General features: G+C 42.6%; 1 protein-coding gene across 1 annotated transcript; it reads left to right on the forward strand.

Moving 5' to 3' along the window:
• Window positions 1-490: 490 nt before the first annotated feature.
• On the forward strand, window positions 491-21,501 carry LOC124009871 (noelin-3-like). Its single transcript, XM_046322088.1, has 5 exons — window positions 491-628; window positions 5,667-5,822; window positions 7,052-7,271; window positions 20,128-20,234; window positions 20,824-21,501. Exons 2-5 carry the CDS (start codon window positions 5,676-5,678, stop codon window positions 21,499-21,501), a joined length of 1,152 nt encoding a protein of 383 aa, XP_046178044.1. The 5' UTR covers window positions 491-628; window positions 5,667-5,675.
• Window positions 21,502-21,720: the final 219 nt, after the last annotated feature.

Raw genomic sequence — 21,720 nt, forward strand, 5'->3', positions numbered from 1 at the left:
GTGTGTCTTTTAAGTGTTTGGTATGAGGCCAAAGTGTCCACTTCATTTGAGGGTTGAGGGGAGAGGGTGTGTCTTTTAAGTGTTTGGTATGAGGCCAAAGTGTCCACTTCATTTGAGGGTTGAGGGGAGAGGGTGTGTCTTTTAAGTGTTTGGTATGAGGCCAGAGTGTCAAAGTACCTATTCAAGATGGCCCCCATGTTACCTGACAGGTCGCCTGCTGACCGTACATATTGTGTGTGTGTGTGTGTGTGTGTGTGTGTGTGTGTGTGTGTGTGTGTGTGTGTGTGTGTGTGTGTGTGTGTGTGTGTGTGTGTGTGTGTGTGTGTGTGTGTGTGTGTGTGTGTGTGTGTGCGTGTGTGTGTGTGCGTGTGTGTGTGTGTGTGTGTGTGTGTGTGTGTGTGTGTGTGTGTGTGTGTGTGTGTGTGTGTGTGTGTGTGTGTGTGTGTGTGTGTGTGTGTGTGTGTGTGCGTGTGCGTGTGTGTAGACAGTCAGGCCGAAGGATGGTTGGAAGGTGTACAGCTCGGCCCAGGATGCAGAGGGGAGGTGTATCTGTACAGTGGTGGCTCCTGAACAGAACCTCTGCTCCAGAGACGCCAAGGAGGGACAGCTCCGTCAGCTACTGGAGAAGGTACTGGACTTAGACACACACACACACACACACACACCTACTCACACACACACACACACACACACACACACACACTCACCTACTCACACACACACTCTCATTGTGAACCAACGTCACTAGCATTACTCATCTATGATAATAATGTATGAAACATGGGCCCACTCTTGAATGTATTCCACGTGTAGAGGGAGTCAGAGGGGCATTTCTCTATGTAATTCACTGTGGTCCAGCGTGGTAAAGTTAACCCTGATGTACAAGCATCTCTGAGGGGAATTTCAACCAGGCCGTTTCACCATTGGAATCAGAGGGAGTATGATGGACACCATAATCCTGTGTGATGTGCCGTGAGAGTCGCAAATGGCACCCTATTCTCTATATAGTGCACTACTTTCTCCCAGTCCTATGTCAAAAGTAGTGCACTATATATATAGGGAATAGGCTGCCATTTGTTGATCGAAACATAACAGAGTTTGAGTGTGATGCTGGTGGAAACATCATGGTGATGTTGGTAAGTTATCATAACAGGATAGAGGAAGACTTGTAACTGTTAGCTCGGTCCAGATACCCGTTACACCGTTCCACAACAACCGTTGAACTACGGGATGTTTGGATGAGCCATTTACTTGACTCTAGAAAACACTGTCTGTTCCCTCTAAAATTCAGGGACAGATTGAAATGTACAGAATGGAGGGAAAATGGGAGCTTTTTCCAATTTCATTCAAGGATGTCATGGTTTTCATATGGTGAAGAAGAGTCGGACCAAACTGCAGCGTGTCGATTGCGATCCATGTTTATTTAAACAAACGTAAACACTACAAAAACAATAAACGAAACAAAAACCGCATATACTTGTGTCAACTAACATCGAACAAGGCCATCAAGACACTCAGGACAATCACCCGCAATACAACCAAAGAATATGGCTGCCTAAATATGGTTCCCAATCAGAGACAACGATAAACACCTGCCTCTGATTGAGAACCACTTCAGACAGCCATAGACTCTGCTAGATCACCCCACTAGCTACAATCCCACTATATACCAAAACCCCAAGACAAAACACACCACAATACAAAAACCCCGTGCCACACCCTGGCCTGACCAAATACATGAAGAAAAACACAAAATACTTCGACCAGGGCGTGACAAAGGAGAGGGTTTAGTGTTTATATTTTTTTCAAATATAGTAATCTAATTTACATTTCAATTTGTCTCAGTGTTTTACAATTAGTTTATTTTTAGAATATATATCTACGTGTGTCTGATGCTCACGCCTCATCTGATTCTGATTCTCTGCTGGGTGGCAATATCAATTGCACCCATAGCCTATTCAGTGTGGTCTCAATCAAATGATCTATAGCCTATAACATTTCCTGGATGGCAAAGGTCCAGCTGGGTAATGTAATTTATTGGCTTAGTAACAAACCACCCACCTTGACCCCAAACTGTTCACACACCTGTTGTTGGCAGAAATAAAACATGTTGTAGTTTTAAAGCTAATTTCCCACAATTCTACACATTTTTAATGGGGCAGAGATTTGTTTTGCTGTTTTTAAAGATAATTTCCAGCAATTCTACACATTTTTAATGGGGCAGAGATTTGTTTTTCTGTTTTTAAAGATAATTTCCAGCAATTCTACACATTTTTAATGGGGCAGAGATTTGTTTTGCTGTTTTTAAAGATAATTTCCAGCAATTCTACACATTTTTAATGGGGCTGGTTTTAAAGCTCATCTCCTGCAATTATATGCTTTCTTTCATGTCTTATGTGTGTTTATATGATTCCAGGGGTCTGTCTTGAGCCTGTTCTTGGTCCGGATCCGATCTCGGTAGAGTATGGAGGCTCTACAGTCGGCTATAAAGTGCTCGGAGAAGCACAGAGCAAAGTTATATATTTACGAAAATGTCCTTCCTTCCCAAGTCTTCTGCGTTGCTGGGATGGTGTAAATAAAACTGTATTACTACAATGTCCAAATAACTGCACTATCTTGCGCACGGACAAACTGTTCTGTTCAGTTTGAGAAGGAGCATGCGAAGATGAGGAGGACCGGAGGTCAACTTCGATAGTTTTCTACTACTATAATTGCATTTATTAAAAACAATATATTTATTCATCAAGAGTTATTTGTCCTCACGATAAGCCAAAGTCTAGTAATTTACATTTTGGTGCTGGAACTTGAAGCAGTAGCCGGGGTTACCAATTAATCAGAAACGGACAGCTCATAGTGCTGAGAGTAGACATTAATGACTTTCAACTTCATTTGAATTAGACTTACTAACAACAAGAGGGCTTTGTGTCGGAGCCTATTTCTTCCTGTTTGTAGAAATAAGCTGTAGGCCTACCTGTTTGACAGAAGAAATCCGGCTATAGGCTGCTATATCCATAGATTTGATCAGTTAATTCCTCCACCCACCATGCACTCTTTAAATAGCCTACCTCAGTGTCAGTGAAGGGCTGTTAAAGTTTAAACCAGGACTCGAATTGAGGGGGTATTGCCACAGGCTTACCTATAATTAATGAAAATGGCAAAAACCAGAGGTCTACCCGTTTTTAGTTTAAGATTTTGAAGAAAATAAAACAGATCAGATTATATAAAGTGATTTATAACAGCGCTTTGGTTCGCGAAACAAGCTGTGAAATACCTGGAAAGGACCGTGACTCAGATGCATTATGGGAAGAGGTTGAGTTTGCTTGGGAAGTAATCTAATTCTGTCACTATCATTTGATTAAGCGATTCACTCTCTGTAATATTTTTTTGATGTTTCAACTCAGACTGCTTTTAGGGAAACACGTGTGACCTTCTCTCGTTGGGTTAAACCACAGAAGAAGAGTAGCCAGCAGTTAAATCTTACATGTTTCTACGTCGGTAGGCCTACTCTGTCTGGGGTGGAAAGGTAGGTCCTACTCTGTCTGGGGTGGAAAGGTAGGTCCTACTCTGTCTGGGGTGGAAAGGTAGGTCCTACTCTGTCTGGGGTGGAAAGGTAGGTCCTACTCTGTCTGGGGTGGAAAGGTAGGTCCTACTCTGTCTGGGGTGGAAAGGTAGGCCTACTCTGTCTGGGGTGGAAAGGTAGGTCCTACTCTGTCTGGGGTGGAAAGGTAGGTTCTACTCTGTCTGGGGTAGAAAGGTAGGTCCTACTCTGTCTGGGGTGGAAAGGTAGGTTCTACTCTGTCTGGGGTAGAAAGGTAGGTCTACTCTGTCTGGGGTGAAAAGGTAGGGGGGTGGAAAGGTAGGTCTACTCTGTCTGAGGTGGAAAGGTAGGTCTACTCTGTCTGGGGTGGAAAGGTAGGCCTAGTCTGTCTAGGGTGAAAAGGTAGGCCTACTCTGTCTAGGGTGGAGAGGTAGGCCTACTCTGTCTGGGGTGGAAAGGTAGGCCTACTCTGTCTGGGGTGGAAAGGTAGGTCTACTCTGTCTGGGGTGGAAAGGTAGGCCCTACTCTGTCTGGGGTGGAAAGGTAGGTCTACTCTGTCTGGGGTGGAAAGGTAGGTCTACTCTGTCTGGGGTGGAAAGGTAGACCTACTCTGTCTGGGGTGGAAAGGTAGGGGGGTGGAAAGGTAGGTCTACTCTGTCTGGGGTGGAAAGGTAGGCCCTACTCTGTCTGGGGTGGAAAGGTAGGGGGGTGGAAAGGTAGGCCCTACTCTGTCTGGGGTGGAAAGGTAGACCTACTCTGTCTGGGGTGTAAAGGTAGGTCCTACTCTGTCTGGGGTGGAAAGTTAGACCTACTCTGTCTGGGGTGGAAAGGTAGGCCCTACTCTGTCTGGGGTGGAAAGGTAGGGGGGTGGAAAGGTAGGCCCTACTCTGTCTGGGGTGGAAAGGTAGACCTACTCTGTCTGGGGTGGAAAGGTAGGTCCTACTCTGTCTGGGGTGGAAAGGTAGACCTACTCTGTCTGGGGTGGAAAGGTAGGTCTACTCTGTCTGGGGTGGAAAGGTAGGCCTACTCTGTCTGGGATGGAAAGGTAGACCTACTCTGTCTGGGGTGGAAAGGTAGGTCTACTCTGTCTGGGGTGGAAAGGTAGACCTACTCTGTCTGGGGTGGAAAGGTAGGCCCTACTCTGTCTGGGGTGGAAAGGTAGACCTACTCTGTCTGGGGAGGAAAGGTAGGTCTACTCTGTCTGGGGTGGAAAGGTAGGCCCTACTCTGTCTGGGGTGGAAAGGTAGACCTACTCTGTCTGGGGTGGAAAGGTAGGCTTACTCTGTCTGGGGTGGAAAGGTAGGCCTACTCTGTCTGGGGTGGAAAGGTAGGCCTACTCTGTCTGGGGTGGAAAGGTAGGTCCTACTCTGTCTGGGGTGGAAAGGTAGGCCTAACTTTTGATGGTACCATGCTCACGTTCCTAATGAGAGTTAATTATTTGTAAAGTGGGACATTTTCATTGCAAACAAGACACACCGATTTGGCATTGGAAAATATGATAAGATTAACTCATAGGCCTCCTATCTCTCTGTCCATTCTTAGCCTGTAATTTTGGTAATTTGTGTGGAATAAAAACAATATTCCAGCTAAAATCCAGTAGTATTGCATGAAATTATAAAATACTATTTTTACTACGAAGTAGATATTTCCACCCCTACTCTTGTCCACGGTGGTCTGCGAACCCAGAACCTTCTGCCCCGAAGCCCTATGCGCTATAAAAAAAAATTTTGCCTTGCAATGAGTGCAGGACGAACAACAGTTTCTAAAACGGCATTTCTAAGGCTCTGTTCTGTCCAAGAAGTGAGGGTAAACGGTAGACATGTTATCCTCTATGCAATTTGTTTTACATTTTTTTATGTTGGGTATAGGAGGGGCTCACGGTTTGTTTTTAAGTGTTCAAGGGGAGTTTAGGTCAAATATATTGTGCTGAATGGAGGGCCATTCATTTCTTATTTCAGAGAGGTCTGATTTTCTCCATGTAACCCTCATTAGAAATAGTGTTCCCCTTGATGGAAAAAGGAAAAAGTGATGCTTCATCTGGTGTGGGGGGGGGGGTGGCAGAATAATCATGCTCCTCTTCCTCTCCTATGGTGCCGACTAACCATGGTCTTCCATTCTTGTCCCGTAGGTCCAGAACATGTCCCAGTCCATTGAGGTACTGAACCTGCGGACTCAGAGAGACTTCCAGTACATCATGAGGATGGAGGGCCAGTTCAAAGGGCTAAGGTCAAAGTTCAGACAGGTAGAGGCCGACGGGAAGACACAGGTCAACAGAAACTTCCAGGTGTGAAAAATACAGATTTGTTTCTGGTTGTTCTGACCTAGCTTTAAGCAGAACATGACCTTATTATAACGCCTTTAACCAGAGCATTACATTATAGGAATTTAGCAGACACTCTTATCCAGAACGACTACCACGAACAATTAGGGTTAAGCGCCTTGCTCGGGGACACACAGACAGATTTTTCACCCAGTCGGGTTTATCACGTTTAAGGTGTGACCCAGATGCAGAAACAAACATTTATTCCTTAAACAGGGGCAGGAAAACGACAGGTCAGGGTAGGCAGTGGTCAATGATCCAGACAGGATGTAAGGGTCAGGGTCAGGGTCAGGGCAGGCAGGGTTCAATGATCCAGACAGGGTGTAAGGGTCAGGGTCAGGGTCAGGGCAGGCAGGGGTCAATGATCAAGACAGGGTGTAAGGGTCAGGGTCAGGGCAGGCAGGGGACAATGATCCAGACAGGGTGTAAGGGTCAGGGTCAGGGTCAGGGTCAGGGTCCGGGCAGGCAGGGGTCAATGATCCAGACAGGTGGGGTAAGGTACAGAATGGCAGGCAGTCTCAGTCTCAGGGTCAGGGTCAGGGTCAGGGTCAGGGCAGGCAGGGGTCAATGATCCAGACAGGGTGTAAAGGTCAGGGTCAGGATCAGGGCAGGCAGGGGTCAATGATCCAGACAGGTGGGGTAAGGTACAGAATTGCAGGCAGTCTCAGTCTCAGTCTCAGGGTCAGTCTCAGGGTCAGGGTCAAGGCAGGCAGGGGTCAGTAATCCAGGGAGGGTGTAAGAACAACAGGTAGTCTCAGGGTCAGGGTCAGTCTCAGGGTCAGGGTCAGGGCAGACAGGGGTCAAAACCTTGAAAGACTAGAAAACAGGAGCAAGAAACAGGCAGGAGCAGGGAAACAAACGCTGGTAGGTTCTACGAAAACAAACGAGCTGGCAACAGACAAACAGAGAACACAGGTATATATACACAGGGGATAATGGGGAAGATGGGCGACACCTGGAGGGGGGTGGAGACAATCACAAAGACAGGTGAAACAGATCAGGGTGTGACACGGTTACTGTCCCAATGAGGCTACCTGACTCCAGGCTACCTGACTCCAGGCTACCTGACTCCTGGCTGCGTTATTATAACATCTTTAGGAAGAACATTATAACGTCTTGAAACAAAAATGTCATTAAATGGAAACAAATCGAACTGAATCAAACTAAACCCTGTGTGTCCTCCTCTCCTCCAGGAGTTGAAGGGTAAGATGGAGACCCTACAGCCTCTGATCCCGGTGTTGGAACAGTACAAGACAGATGCCCAGCTCATCGTCCAGTTTAAACAGGAGATCAGGAACCTCTCCATGGTGCTCACAGCCATCCAGGAGGAGATAGGAGCCTACGACTCTGAGGAACTACAACAGAGGGTCCTGAGTCTGGAGAGCAGGCTACGCAACTGCAGGAGCAGACTCAGTGAGTCACATACAGATGCATTTAGGCACACTCACACACACACAAATCGAATCAAATGTTATTTGTCACATGCGCCAAATTACAACAGGTGTAGACATTACTTTACCGCTAAACGCTTACTGGGGAGCCATTTCCCAACGATGCTAAAAAGTAAGAAACATTTGCTCAATTTAAAAAAAAGAAATAATAACACAGTAATATAAAATAACAAGGCTTGTATACAAGGCCAAGAACCCAAGTCAATGTCCATGGGGTTGTGGTAGTTGAGGTAATATGTACATACTGTATATAAACACAGGCAGGAACCGGAGAGGAGCAAACTCAGGGAATTACACACAGACATGCACCCTTGTATCCATAACCATATGAATGTACAGTATTATAGAAATATACAGTATTATACAAATATACAGTATTATACAAATATACAGTATTATACAAATATACAGTATTATACAGTATTATACAAATATACAGTTACATACCATATGAATATACAGTATTATACAAATATACAGTATTATACAAATATACAGTATTATACAGTATTATACAAATATACACTATTATGCAAATATACAGTATTATACAAATATACAGTTACATACCATATGAATATACAGTATTATAGAAATATACACTATTATACAAATATACAGTATTATAGAAATATACAGTTACATACCATATGAATATACAGTATTATAGAAATATACAGTTACATATCATAGAAATATACAGTATTATAGAAATATACAGTATTATACAAATATACAGTTACATACCATATGAATATACAGTATTATAGAAATATACAGTATTATACAAATATACAGTCACATACCATATGAATGTACAGTATTATAGAAATATACAGTATTATAGAAATATACAGTTACATACCATATGAATATACAGTATTATAGAAATATACAGTATTAGACAAATATACAGTTACATACCATATGAATATACAGTATTATAGAAATATACAGTATTATAGAAATATACAGTTACATACCATATGAATATACAGTATTATAGAAATATACAGTATTATACAAATATACAGTTACATACCATATGAATATACAGTATTATACAAATATACAGTATTATACAAATATACAGTTACATACCATATGAATATACAGTATTATACAAATATACAGTTACATACCATATGAATATACAGTATTATACAAATATACAGTTACATATCATAGAAATATACAGTATTATACAAATATACAGTATTATAGAAATATACAGTCACATACCATATGAATGTACAGTATTATAGAAATATACAGTATTATACAAATATACAGTACATATCATAGAAATATACAGTATTATACAAATATACAGTTACATACCATATGAATACACAGTATTATACAAATATACAGTATTATACCAATATCCAGTTGTCACGAACCGGCTCAAAGCCCGTAACAAAAGGGAGACAACGTGGAGATAAGGAGTAACAAAATATATATTTATTAAATAAGTAACTAAGTATAGTATACAATGGTGTCTGTAATCAGTAGTCAGTAGTGTCAGTGAGTGTTTTACATGAATGTGATAATGCAGGGTGTTGAAAGATGCCAAAGCAAACAACCAAAAATACCACCAAGAAAAACAACCAAATCTATAAAGGTGTCTGCATGGAGAGAGTCTCCTCCATGAATGGGGAAGTGGTGTATTTATCCTGGGAGACACCGGGCCCAGGTGTGTCTGCATGGAGAGAGTCTCCTCCATGAATGGGGAAGTGGTGTATTTATCCTGGGAGACACCGGGCCCAGGTGTGTCTGCATGGAGAGAGTCTCCTCCATGAATGGGGAAGTGGTGTATTTATCCTGGGAGACACCGGGCCCAGGTGTTTCCCATGTAGCTGACGACCCTCCCAACTCCGCCCACCAGCATCCTAATAAGGAAATATCAGAGAGAGAATACGGCAGACAGAGTGGGAGGGTCGTCACACCCCCCCCCCCCCATAAAACCGGGGACCAACAAGGACCCCGGAACAAAATGCCAGCCTCTAAGTTCCAAATTGACACAGCTTCTGCGCCACAAATTGATGAGGGTTTACGTGTTTACACTTACAATTTGCCCCAGCCAAATATACAGTACATATCATAGAAATATACAGTATTATACAAATATACAGTTACATATCATAGAAATATACAGTATTATACAAATATACAGTTACATATCATAGAAATATACAGTATTATACAAATATACAGTTACATATCATAGAAATATACAGTATTATAGAAATATACAGTATTATACAAATATACAGTACATATCATATGAATATAGAGTATTTTTTAACCTTTATTTAACCAGGCAAGTCAGTTAAGAACAAATTCTTATTTTCAATGACGGCCTGGGAACAGTGGGTTAACTGCCTGTTCAGGGGCAGAACGACAGATTTGTACCTTTTCAGCTCGGGGGTTTGAACTCACAACCTTCCGGTTACAAGTAGAATGCTCTAACCCAGGGGTGTCAAACTCATTTCGCATCGTGGGCCACATACGGCCTAGGGAGATGTCAAGTGGGCCGGACCATTAAAATTATACCATACTCTGCTATAAATAACCAAAATATCATGTCTTTCCTTTGTTTTGGTGTAAAGAAGCACAAGAACATTAGGAAAATATTGAAATTTAATGAACTATCCTTTTACAAAACATTTCATGAAACACCTCATATTTCCTTAGACAAATGTGCAATTTACTTTTATCATTCACAAATATGCATTGCAACTGATCCCACTGATTGTACAAAGGCACAAAACTTTAATTGGTACTGAAAAATATAGTAATGCACTTTAAGATTAAATGAGACTTTTAAAGAAAGGAATTTTTAAACCACTTACACATACGTATATAAAATCTAAATGTAATCCCTGCGTACACCTTACAAACTAAGGAGAGTGATTTTAAATGTGTAATGAAGAAAGTGTTCGCCTGTCCTGTAAATCTGTAAACTTCATACATGAAACATAGATACACATACAATACATACTGAAAATTTATGGAGTTGTATGAACAGTAGAATTCCATCACACAACTTTTGTTTTGAAGCTGCTGACTAACATTAAAGTGCACATTTTTTAAATCACCACAGTAAGGATTCATCTTCACAGAGCTGTATTCTTTCAATGCAAACAGTATCTAAGGCAGCATTTTAAAGGTGTTAGTCTAGTCTGGACTTGTATTTGTACCTGAAACTTGGCATCTTTTGGCCTGTACAAGTGCATCAACACCAGGTGTCATGTCCTGACTAGCTGTCACTTTCAGAATGTCATTTAAGTGCTTGTTTGTGAGCCTTGAACGCATTTTTGTTTTATTGATATTCATCACTGAGAAAATTTGTTCACAAAGGTAGGTTGTCCCAAACATGCACAAAATTTTAGCAGCCAGGGCTGTTAATTTGGGGTACCCAAATTAACAGCTACTAGATACTGATAAAATCTGATAAAATCTGTCCAGACCTACAGAGGCAAATTTGCCCTTCAAATCTGCATCACACTGCAAATCAATTATCTCTAGCTGAATTTCGACCGGCAGATCAGAAGCTTTAACTGTGAAAGGTGAGCGAAAAACTGAAAATTCTGTCTCAAGTTCACCAAATACCTGAAAACGTTTCTCAAACTCCCGCAGTAGTCCTGCAATTTTGTCTTTGTACCGTTTCATGTCCGCATCAGGTCTGGTCACACACACATCTCTCAGACAGGGGAAATGAGCAGGGTTGCCATTTGCCAGTTGCATCTCCCACAAAGTCAGCTTCAACTTAAATGCATGTATGTTGTCAGAAAACTGTGTGACAACTTTTTGCGGCCTTGCAACATTTTGTTCAGATTGTTCAAGTGTTCAGTAATATCAACCAAGAATGCAAGGTCCCGTAGCCATTCCTGAGATTGTAATTCCAACACCGGTTTTCCTTTTTTCTCCATGAACTGTCCGATTTCCTCTCGTAGATCAAAGAAATGACTCAGCACAGCGCCTCGGCTTAACCATCTCACTTCAGTGTGGTATGGCAGGCTGTGGGTAATGTTGCTGTCGCTGAGAAGTTTGTCAAACTGACGATGGTTCAGACCTCTGGACCGGATGAAATTTACAGTGCGAACAACCACCTCCATGACGTGGTCCATTTTCAGCGACTTGCAACACAATGCCTCCTGGTGCAAAATACAGTGAAATGTCCAGAAACGATCTCTTCCATTAAGGGCTTGTACTTTGTCTTTGAACTTTGTCGCGACACCTGCTTTCTTTCCGACCATGGATGGCGCGCCGTCTGTAGCCAGGCTGACAGCGCGGGACAAGTCCACTCCAACTCTGTCCAATGCAGCAACGACAGAGCCGAAAATGTCCTCGGCTGTTGTGGTGTCCATCATTGGCACCAACTCAAGAAACTCTTCAGTAACAGTCAATGTCTCATCAACTCCTCAAATAAATATGGCCAGTTGGGCCACGTCTGTGATGTCAGTGCTCTCGTCAATTGCCACGGAAAATGCAATAAATGACTTGACTCTCTGTTTCAATTGACTGTCTAAATCTGCCGATAGTTCCGAAATCCTCTCTGCTATAGTATTCCTCGTCAGGCTAATATTGGCAAAAGCTTGTCGCTTCTCGGGACATACAAGTTCAGCCGCCTTCATCATGCATCGTTTAACAAAGTCACCGTCGGAATACGGCTTCGATGCTAATGCTATTTCGCTAGCAATTAGGTAGCTGGCTTTTACCGCTGCTTCACTGACTTCTCGGCTCTGGATGAAAGTTGACTGCTGTTTCCTCAGACCCGCCAGCAATTCGTTAATATTATCTCTTCTCAGTTGTCCTTGCAAGCCGTCATATTTTTCACTGTGATGAGTCTCGTAGTGGCGTCGAATATTATATTCCTTCAATACCGAAACTTGTTGCAAACACACCAAGCACAAAGGTTTTCCGTGCATCTCTGTAAATAAATAGGACGTGGTCCATTTTTCTTTGAAAATTCTACACTCCTTATCTACTTTTCTCCGTTTGGATAACGACATTTTGGCTAATGAGGGTGTAGCGGAGAGGTAGAGACCAAGGTATTAACAACGTCGTAACAAGCAGCAGATGGCGCATTGATACCGTCTGCTGTTTTCAGTCTGTCTCAGTGATGCGGCTTGTCTTCTACTCTGATGGAAAGAGTACGCCCCTTAGCGGATAATCCATGAATTGCAGCGAATTAAAAATATTAATTCCATGTCTTTTATGCATTTTTTCCACTTTCAAATTATCCTGCGGGCCTGATCGAACCTCCTTGGGGGCCGGTTCCGGCCCGCGGGCCGTATGTTTGACACCCCTGCTCTAACCACTAGACTACCTGCCGCCTCTACACTCTAACCACTAGGCTACCCTGCCACCTCTACACTCTAACCAATAGGCTACCCTGCCGCCTCTACACTCTAACCACTAGGCTACCCTACCGCCTCTACACTCTAACCACTAGGCTACCTGCCTCCTCTACACTCTAACCACTAGGCTACCTGCCACCTCTACACTCTAACCACTAGGCTACCCTGCCGCCTCTACACTCTAACCACTAGGCTACCTGCTGTCTCTACACTCTAACCACTAGGCTACCCTGCCGCCTCTACACTCTAACCACTAGGCTACCCTGCCGCCTCTACACTCTAACCACTAGGCTACCCTGCCGCCTCTACACTCTAACCACTAGGCTACCCTGCCGCCTCTACACTCTAACCACTAGGCTACCCTGCCTCCTCTACACTCTAACCACTAGGCTACCCTGCCACCTCTACAATCTAACCACTAGGCTACCTGCCGCCTCTACACTCTAACCACTAGGCTACCCTGCCGTCCCATTGTATTATACAAATATACAGTACATATCATAGAAATATACAGTATTATACAAATATACAGTTACATACCAAAGAAATATACAGTATATCATAGACATATACCAGTACATACCATAGACATACACAGGACTTATCATAGACATATACAGGACTTATCATAGACATATACAGGACTTATCATAGACATATACATGACTTATCATAGACATATACAGGACTTATCATAGACATATACAGGACTTATCATAGACATATACAGGACTTATCATAGACATATACAGGACTTATCGTAGACATGTACCAGTACATACCATAGACATATACAGGACTTATCATAGACATATACAGGACTTATCATAGACATATACAGGACTTATCATAGACATATACATGACTTATCATAGACATATACAGGACTTATCATAGACATATACAGGACTTATCATAGACATATACAGGACTTATCATAGACATATACAGGACTTATCATAGAGATATACAGGACTTATCATAGACATATACAGGACTTATCATAGACATATACAGGACTTATCATAGACATATACAGGACTTATCATAGACATATACAGGACTTATCATAGACATATACAGGACTTATCATAGACATATACAGGACTTATCATAGACATATACAGGACTTATCATAGACATATACAGGACTTATCATAGAGATGTACAGGACTTACCATAGACATATACAGGACTTATCATAGACATATACAGGACTTATCATAGACATATACAGGACTTATCATAGACATGTACAGGACTTACCATAGACATATACAGGACTTATCATAGACATATACAGGACTTATCATAGACATATACAGGACTTATCATAGACATATACAGGACTTATCATAGACATATACAGGACTTATCATAGACATATACAGGACTTATCATAGACATATACAGGACTTATCATAGACATATACAGGACTTATCATAGACATATACAGGACTTATCATAGACATATACAGGACTTATCATAGACATATACAGGACTTATCATAGACATAGACAGGACTTATCATAGACATATACAGGACTTATCATAGACATATACAGGACTTATCATAGACATATACAGGACTTATCATAGACATATACAGGACTTATTTACATTTTACATTTTAAGTCATTTAGCAGACGCTCTTATCCAGAGCGACTTACAGGACTTATCATAGACATATACAGGACTTATCATAGACATATACAGGACTTATCATAGACATATACAGGACTTATCATAGACATATACAGGACTTATCATAGACATATACAGGACTTATCATAGACATATACAGGACTTATCATAGACATATACAGGACTTATCATAGACATATACAGGACTTATCATAGACATATACAGGACTTATCATAGACATATACAGGACTTATCATAGACATATACAGGACTTATCATAGACATATACAGGACTTATCATAGACATACACAGGACTTATCATAGACATATACAGGACTTATCATAGACATATACAGGACTTATCATAGACATATACAGGACTTATCATAGACATATACAGGACTTATCATAGACATACACAGGACTTATCATAGACATATACAGGACTTATCATAGACATATACAGGACTTATCATAGACATATACAGGACTTATCATAGACATATACAGGACTTATCATAGACATATACAGGACTTATCATAGACATATACAGGACTTATCATAGACATATACAGGACTTATCATAGACATATACAGGACTTATCATAGACATATACAGGACTTATCATAGACATATACAGGACTTATCATAGACATATACAGGACTTATCATAGACATATACATGACTTATCATAGCCATATACAGGACTTATCATAGACATATACAGGACTTATCATAGACATATACAGGACTTACCATAGACATATACAGGACTTATCATAGACATATACAGGACTTACCATAGACATATACAGGACTTATCATAGACATATACAGGACTTATCATAGACATATACAGGACTTATCATAGACATATACAGGACTTATCATAGACATATACAGGACTTATCATAGACATATACAGGACTTATCATAGACATATACAGGACTTATCATAGACATATACAGGACTTATCATAGACATATACAGGACTTATCATAGACATATACAGGACTTATCATAGACATATACAGGACTTATACAGGACTTATCATATACAGGACTACAGGACTTATCATAGACATATACAGGACTTATCATAGACATATACAGGACTTATCATAGACATATACAGGACTTATCATAGACATATACAGGACTTATCATAGACATATACATGACTTATCATAGACATATACAGGACTTATCATAGACATATACAGGACTTATCATAGACATATACAGGACTTACCATAGACATATACAGGACTTATCATAGACATATACAGGACTTACCATAGACATATACAGGACTTATCATAGACATATACAGGACTTATCATAGACATATACAGGACTTATCATAGACATATACAGGACTTATCATAGACATATACAGGACTTATCATGGCCTTCAGAAAGTATTCACACCCTTTGACTTTTTCCACATTTTGTTGTTACAGCCTGATTAACAATGATTTATATATATATATACAGTATATATATATATGTGTGTGTTACTGGCCTACACACAATACTCCGTAATGTCAATGTGAAATTGTGTTTTTTGAAAAGGTTTACTAATTGATTTTAAAAGGAAAAGCTGAAATTTCTTCAGTCAATAAGTATTCAACCCGTTTGCTTTGTCAAGTCTAAATAAGTTCAGGAGTAAACATTTGCTTAACAAGTCACACACGTTTCCTGGACTCATTCTGTGTGCAATAATAGTGTTTAAACATGATTTTTAATATTTCTACCCCACACATACAATTATCTGTAAGGTCCCTCATCTCTGTACCCCACACATACAATTATCTGTAAGGTCCCTCATCTCTGTACCCCACACATACAATTATCTGTAAGGTCCCTCATCTCTGTACCCCACACATACAATTATCTGTAAGGTCCCTCATCTCTGTACCCCACACATACAATTATCTGTAAGGTCCCTCATCTCTGTACCCCACACATACAATTATCTGTAAGGTCCCTCATCTCTGTACCCCACACATACAATTATCTGTAAGGTCCCTCATCTCTGTACCCCACACATACAATTATCTGTAAGGTCCCTCATCTCTGTACCCCACAAATACAATTATCTGTAAGGTCCCTCATCTCTGTACCCCACACATACAATTATCTGTAAGGTCCCTCATCTCTGTACCCCACACATACAATTATCTGTAAGGTCCCTCATCTCTGTACCCCACACATACAATTATCTGTAAGGTCCCTCATCTCTGTACCCCACACATACAATTATCTGTATGGTCTCTCATCTCTGTACCCCACACATACTGTAAGGTCTCTCATCTCTATACCCCACACATACAATTATCTGTAAGGTCCTTCAGTCCAGCAGTGAATTTCAAACATAGATTGAACTGCAAAAACTTGGGAGGTTTTCCAATGCCTCACAAAGAAGGGCACCTATTGGAAGATGAGTAAAATATCCCATTGAGCCTTGTGAAGATATTAATTATTATGGTGTATCAATACACCCAGTCACTGCAAAGATACATGCGTCCTTCCCAGACATAGTACACGAAAAAGTGTTTAAAAGTAAGGTTTAAATGTACTGTAAATAAATATAGAAATATAGAATACAGTTGAAGTCGGAAGCATTACATTTACATTTACATTTAAGTCATTTAGCAGACGCTCTTATCCAGAGCGACTTACAAATTGGTGCATTCACCTTATGACATCCAGTGGAACAACCACTTTACGATAGTGCATCTAAATATTTTAAGGGGGGGAGGGGGGGTGAGAAGGATTACTTTATCCTTATCCTAGGTATTCCTTAAAGAGGTGGGGTTTCAGGTGTCTCCGGAAGGTGGTGATTGACTCCGCTGTCCTGGCGTCGTGAGGGAGTTTGTTCCACCATTGGGGAGCCAGAGCAGCGAACAGTTTTGACTGAGCTGAGCGGGAACTGTACTTCCTCAGTGGTAGGGAGGCGAGCAGGCCAGAGGTGGATGAACGCAGTGCCCTTATTTGGGTGTAGGGCCTGATCAGAGCCTGGAGGTACTGAGGTGCCGTTCCCCTCACAGCTCCGTAGGCAAGCACCATGGTCTTGTAGCGGATGCGAGCTTCAACTGGAAGCCAGTGGAGAGAGCGGAGGAGCGGGGTGACGTGAGAGAACTTGGGAAGGTTGAACACTAGACGGGCTGCGGCGTTCTGGATGAGTTGTAGGGGTTTAATGGCACAGGCAGGGAGCCCAGCCAACAGCGAGTTGCAGTAATCCAGACGGGAGATGACAAGTGCCTGGATTAGGACCTGCGCCGCTTCCTGTGTGAGGCAGGGTCGTACTCTGCGGATGTTGTAGAGCATGAACCTACAGGAACGGGCCACCGCCTTGATGTTAGTTGAGAACGACAGGGTGTTGTCCAGGATCACGCCAAGGTTTTTAGCGCTCTGGGAGGAGGACACAATGGAGTTGTCAACCGTGATGGCGAGATCATGGAACGGGCAGTCCTTCCCCGGGAGGAAGAGCAGCTCCGTCTTGCCGAAGTTCAGCTTGAGGTGGTGATCCGTCATCCACACTGATATGTCTGCCAGACATGCAGAGATGCGATTCGCCACCTGGTCATCAGAAGGGGGAAAGGAGAAGATTAATTGTGTGTCGTCTGCATAGCAATGATAGGAGAGACCATGTGAGGTTATGACAGAGCCAAGTGACTTGGTGTATAGCGAGAATAGGAGAGGGCCTAGAACAGAGCCCTGGGGGACACCAGTGGTGAGAGCGCGTGGTGAGGAGACAGATTCTCGCCATGCCACCTGGTAGGAGCGACCTGTCAGGTAGGACGCAATCCAAGCGTGGGCCGCGCCGGAGATGCCCAACTCGGAGAGGGTGGAGAGGAGGATCTGATGGTTCACAGTATCGAAGGCAGCCGATAGGTCTAGAAGGATGAGAGCAGAGGAGAGAGAGTTAGCTTTAGCGGTGCGGAGCGCCTCCGTGATACAGAGAAGAGCAGTCTCAGTTGAATGACTAGTCTTGAAACCTGACTGATTTGGATCAAGAAGGTCATTCTGAGAGAGATAGCGGGAGAGCTGACCAAGGACGGCACGTTCAAGAGTTTTGGAGAGAAAAGAAAGAAGGGATACTGGTCTGTAGTTGTTGACATCGGAGGGATCGAGTGTAGGTTTTTTCAGAAGGGGTGCAACTCTCGCTCTCTTGAAGACGGAAGGGACGTAGCCAGCGGTCAGGGATAAGTTGATGAGCGAGGTGAGGTAAGGGAGAAGGTCTCCGGAAATGGTCTGGAGAAGAGAGGAGGGGATAGGGTCGAGCGGGCAGGTTGTTGGGCGGCCGGCCGTCACAAGACGCGAGATTTCATCTGGAGAGAGAGGGGAGAAAGAGGTCAGAGCACAGGGTTGATGACACGGGGTTTCAGATCAATAAATCAGGTTTATTCTAAATGCCAGAAACGGGCAAAAAAAAGGTTTTTAAAGCAATTATGAACATATTTTAACCAATCAGCATTCAGAGTTAGACCCACCGGTTGTATGACAAGCCAATAAATCACCAATAAGATACCTCCAGCATCCTTTTCTAACTCCCCATTAGACTACCAATGCAATTTTTTAAATCTATGACAATAGATAAGAGAAGTACCGCATTTACGAGAAGATACGGTCTCGTACCTCTACAACTATTAAGCGTTTATTTTTTCTCTCTCCCCCCTCAGGGTGATCAGTCCTTCAGTTGTTGATGAAACTCTAACGGCTACTTAAAGACTCTAAGCAGCCTTGAGGATTCCTTCTAGAACTTTACTTTAACACTTGATAATAACAATATAAATGTAATAAATATCAATGTGTGTGTGTGTGTGTGTGTATATATAAGCTAAAGATCTACAGCTATCTTCTTCTTCAGGTAAGAGGTTCTTCTAGTGAGCCAAAAGATGTCAACAAAAAAGATTCCAGCATTTACACCCTAATTCCTTAAGCCCAGTGAGGAATGTGTGGTTATCGCCCCTTGCGTTTATGACTCCTCCCCTTACCCTATGTTTTTCTAAACCAAACCTTCCTCCTGCCCCAGGCTTAGGCGAGTCGGGACGCAACTGGCCTCCGACCTTTTCTGCAAAAAAATATGACAGAACTAAGCCTACTATTCTGACAATATGGAAGACAAAAAAACAGGGTGCCATTTTTATATTTTTACCTTTATTTAACTTGACAAGTCAGTTAAAAACTAATTCTTATTTTCAATGACGGCCTGGGAACAGTGGGTTAACTGGTCTAGGAACAGTGGGTTAACTGGTCTAGGAACAGTGGGTTAACTGGTCTAGGAACAGTGGGTTAACTGGTCTAGGAACAGTGGGTTAACTGGTCTAGGAACAGTGGGTTAACTGGTCTAGGAACAGTGGGTTAACTGGTCTAGGAACAGTGGGTTAACTGGTCTAGGAACAGTGGGTTAACTGCCTGTTCAGGGGCAGACCGACAGATTTGTACCTTGTCAGCTCGGGGGTTTGAACTTGCAACCTTGCGGTTACTAGTCCAACACTCTAACCACTAGGCTACCCTGCCACCATTAGTAACATAATAACAGATCTGGGTGGATTATTCCATTGGTTAGAGTTAATAAACTATTAAGAGCTAACACAGTCAGGGGTGGATATATCTATCTGAGTACTGTGGGGTGTGTTGTGTTGTGTGCGTAAACAGCCTGTATATATCTATCTGAGTACTGTGGGGTGTGTGTTGTGTTTTTTGTGTGTGTTGTGTTGTGTGCATAAACAGCCTGGATATATCTATCTGAGTACTGTGGGGTGTGTGTGTGTGTTGTGTGCGTAAACAGCCTGTGGTAAACTGATGAAGATCGCTGGACCGGAGACGGTGAAGACCTCTGGGACAAGGTTTGGAGCCTGGATGACAGATCCACAGGCCTCCCCTACAAACAATAAGGTGAGGAGAGGGAGGGAGGAGGGAGGGATGAGGGGAGGGAGGGGTGGGGGGAGGGTTGAGGGGGGTTGAGGAGAGGGAGGGGAGTGAGGGATGAGGGGAGGGAGGGAGGGTTGAGGGGGGGGTTGCTCATCAGTTGCTCATCAGAACCTAGTGACTCTCCAAGAGGAGGGGAGGCCACCAGTGGTCTAACTACATCATACTGTACTGCTGTATCCAGTGATGGAAAGGCATTTCAGACAGCCAAAAAAGCATTTCAGACAGCCAAAAAAAGCATTTCAGACAGCCAAAAAAAGCATTTCAGACAGCCAAAAAAAGCATTTCAGACAGCCAAAAAAAGCATTTCAGACAGCCAAAAAAAGCATTTCAGACAGCCAAAAAAAGCATTTCAGACAGCCAAAAAAAGCATTTCAGACAGCCAAAAAAGCATTTCAGACAGCCAAAAAAAGCATTTCAGACAGCCAATAGAGCATTTTACACCAAAGAGTTTGTAGCAAGGTTCTACCTCTTCCACTATGTTTTTCCCTCTGTAGATAAAAGGTTTTAAATTAAACCTTTACATTGTTAATGATGGTATTGTGTTCCAACCCAGGTCTGGTACATGGATAGCTACACCAACAACAAGATCGTCAAAGAGTACAAGTCCATAGCAGACTTTGTTTCCGGGGTCGAGTCTCGAACCTACAACCTGCCGTTCAAGTGGGCCGGGACCAACCACGTGGTGCACAACGGCTCTCTGTACTACAACAAGGTCCAGAGCAACATCGTGGTGTGTTACTGTTTCGAGACAGGGCGCGTTGTGACCCAGAGAGCCCTGGAGAACGCCGGCTTCCACAACGTCTACCCTTACACCTGGGGAGGCTTCTCCGACATAGACCTCATGGCCGACGAGCTGGGTCTGTGGGCCGTCTACGCCACCAATCAGAACGCCGGAAACATCGTCATCAGCCAGCTCAACCCGGAGACACTACAAATCCTCGGAACATGGAACACGGAATATTCCAAACGGAACGCGGGGGAGTCCTTTATGATCTGCGGAACACTCTACATCACTAACTCTCACCTGACTGGTGCTAAGGTTTACTACTCGTACTCCACCAAGACATCCAGCTATGAGTACACAGACATCCCCTTCCATAACCAGTACTTCCACATGTCCATGTTGGGCTACAACGCCAGGGACCGGGCTCTGTACGGCTGGAACAACGGACACCAGGTTCTGTTCAACGTCACGTTGTTCCACATCATCAAGACAGAGGATGAATCCTGAGGAGGAAGAACTGATAGGATCTCAGAGGAACCCACTGGAACACTGACTAACATTCCTGGTGTTCTGGTGTTCCAGTGTTCTGGTGTTCCGGTGTTCTGGTGTTCCGCCAGTCATTGTTGGAGTTCTATTGTTGTGTCTCTCCATTTGATTTTTTTGCTCTCTTCTTTTGACAATCCATCTTTGGCCCTCTTGTTTTCTTTTCAAATTCCTAATGCAAGG

This window comes from Oncorhynchus gorbuscha, linkage group LG22 (genome assembly GCF_021184085.1).
Source record: "Oncorhynchus gorbuscha isolate QuinsamMale2020 ecotype Even-year linkage group LG22, OgorEven_v1.0, whole genome shotgun sequence".
NCBI lineage: Eukaryota > Metazoa > Chordata > Actinopteri > Salmoniformes > Salmonidae > Oncorhynchus > Oncorhynchus gorbuscha.

What these genes read in the sequence shown, in the direction of transcription:
- LOC124009871 (XM_046322088.1), top strand. Translation starts at nt 5,676, where the DNA reads ATGTCCCAGTCCATTGAGGTACTGAACCTGCGGACTCAGAGAGACTTC. An exon ending in AGGTCAACAGAAACTTCCAG is followed by an intron (nt 5,823 to 7,051) that starts GTGTGAAAAATA and finishes CCTCTCCTCCAG; the next exon opens with GAGTTGAAGGGTAAGATGGA. An exon ending in CCTCCCCTACAAACAATAAG is followed by an intron (nt 20,235 to 20,823) that starts GTGAGGAGAGGG and finishes GTTCCAACCCAG; the next exon opens with GTCTGGTACATGGATAGCTA.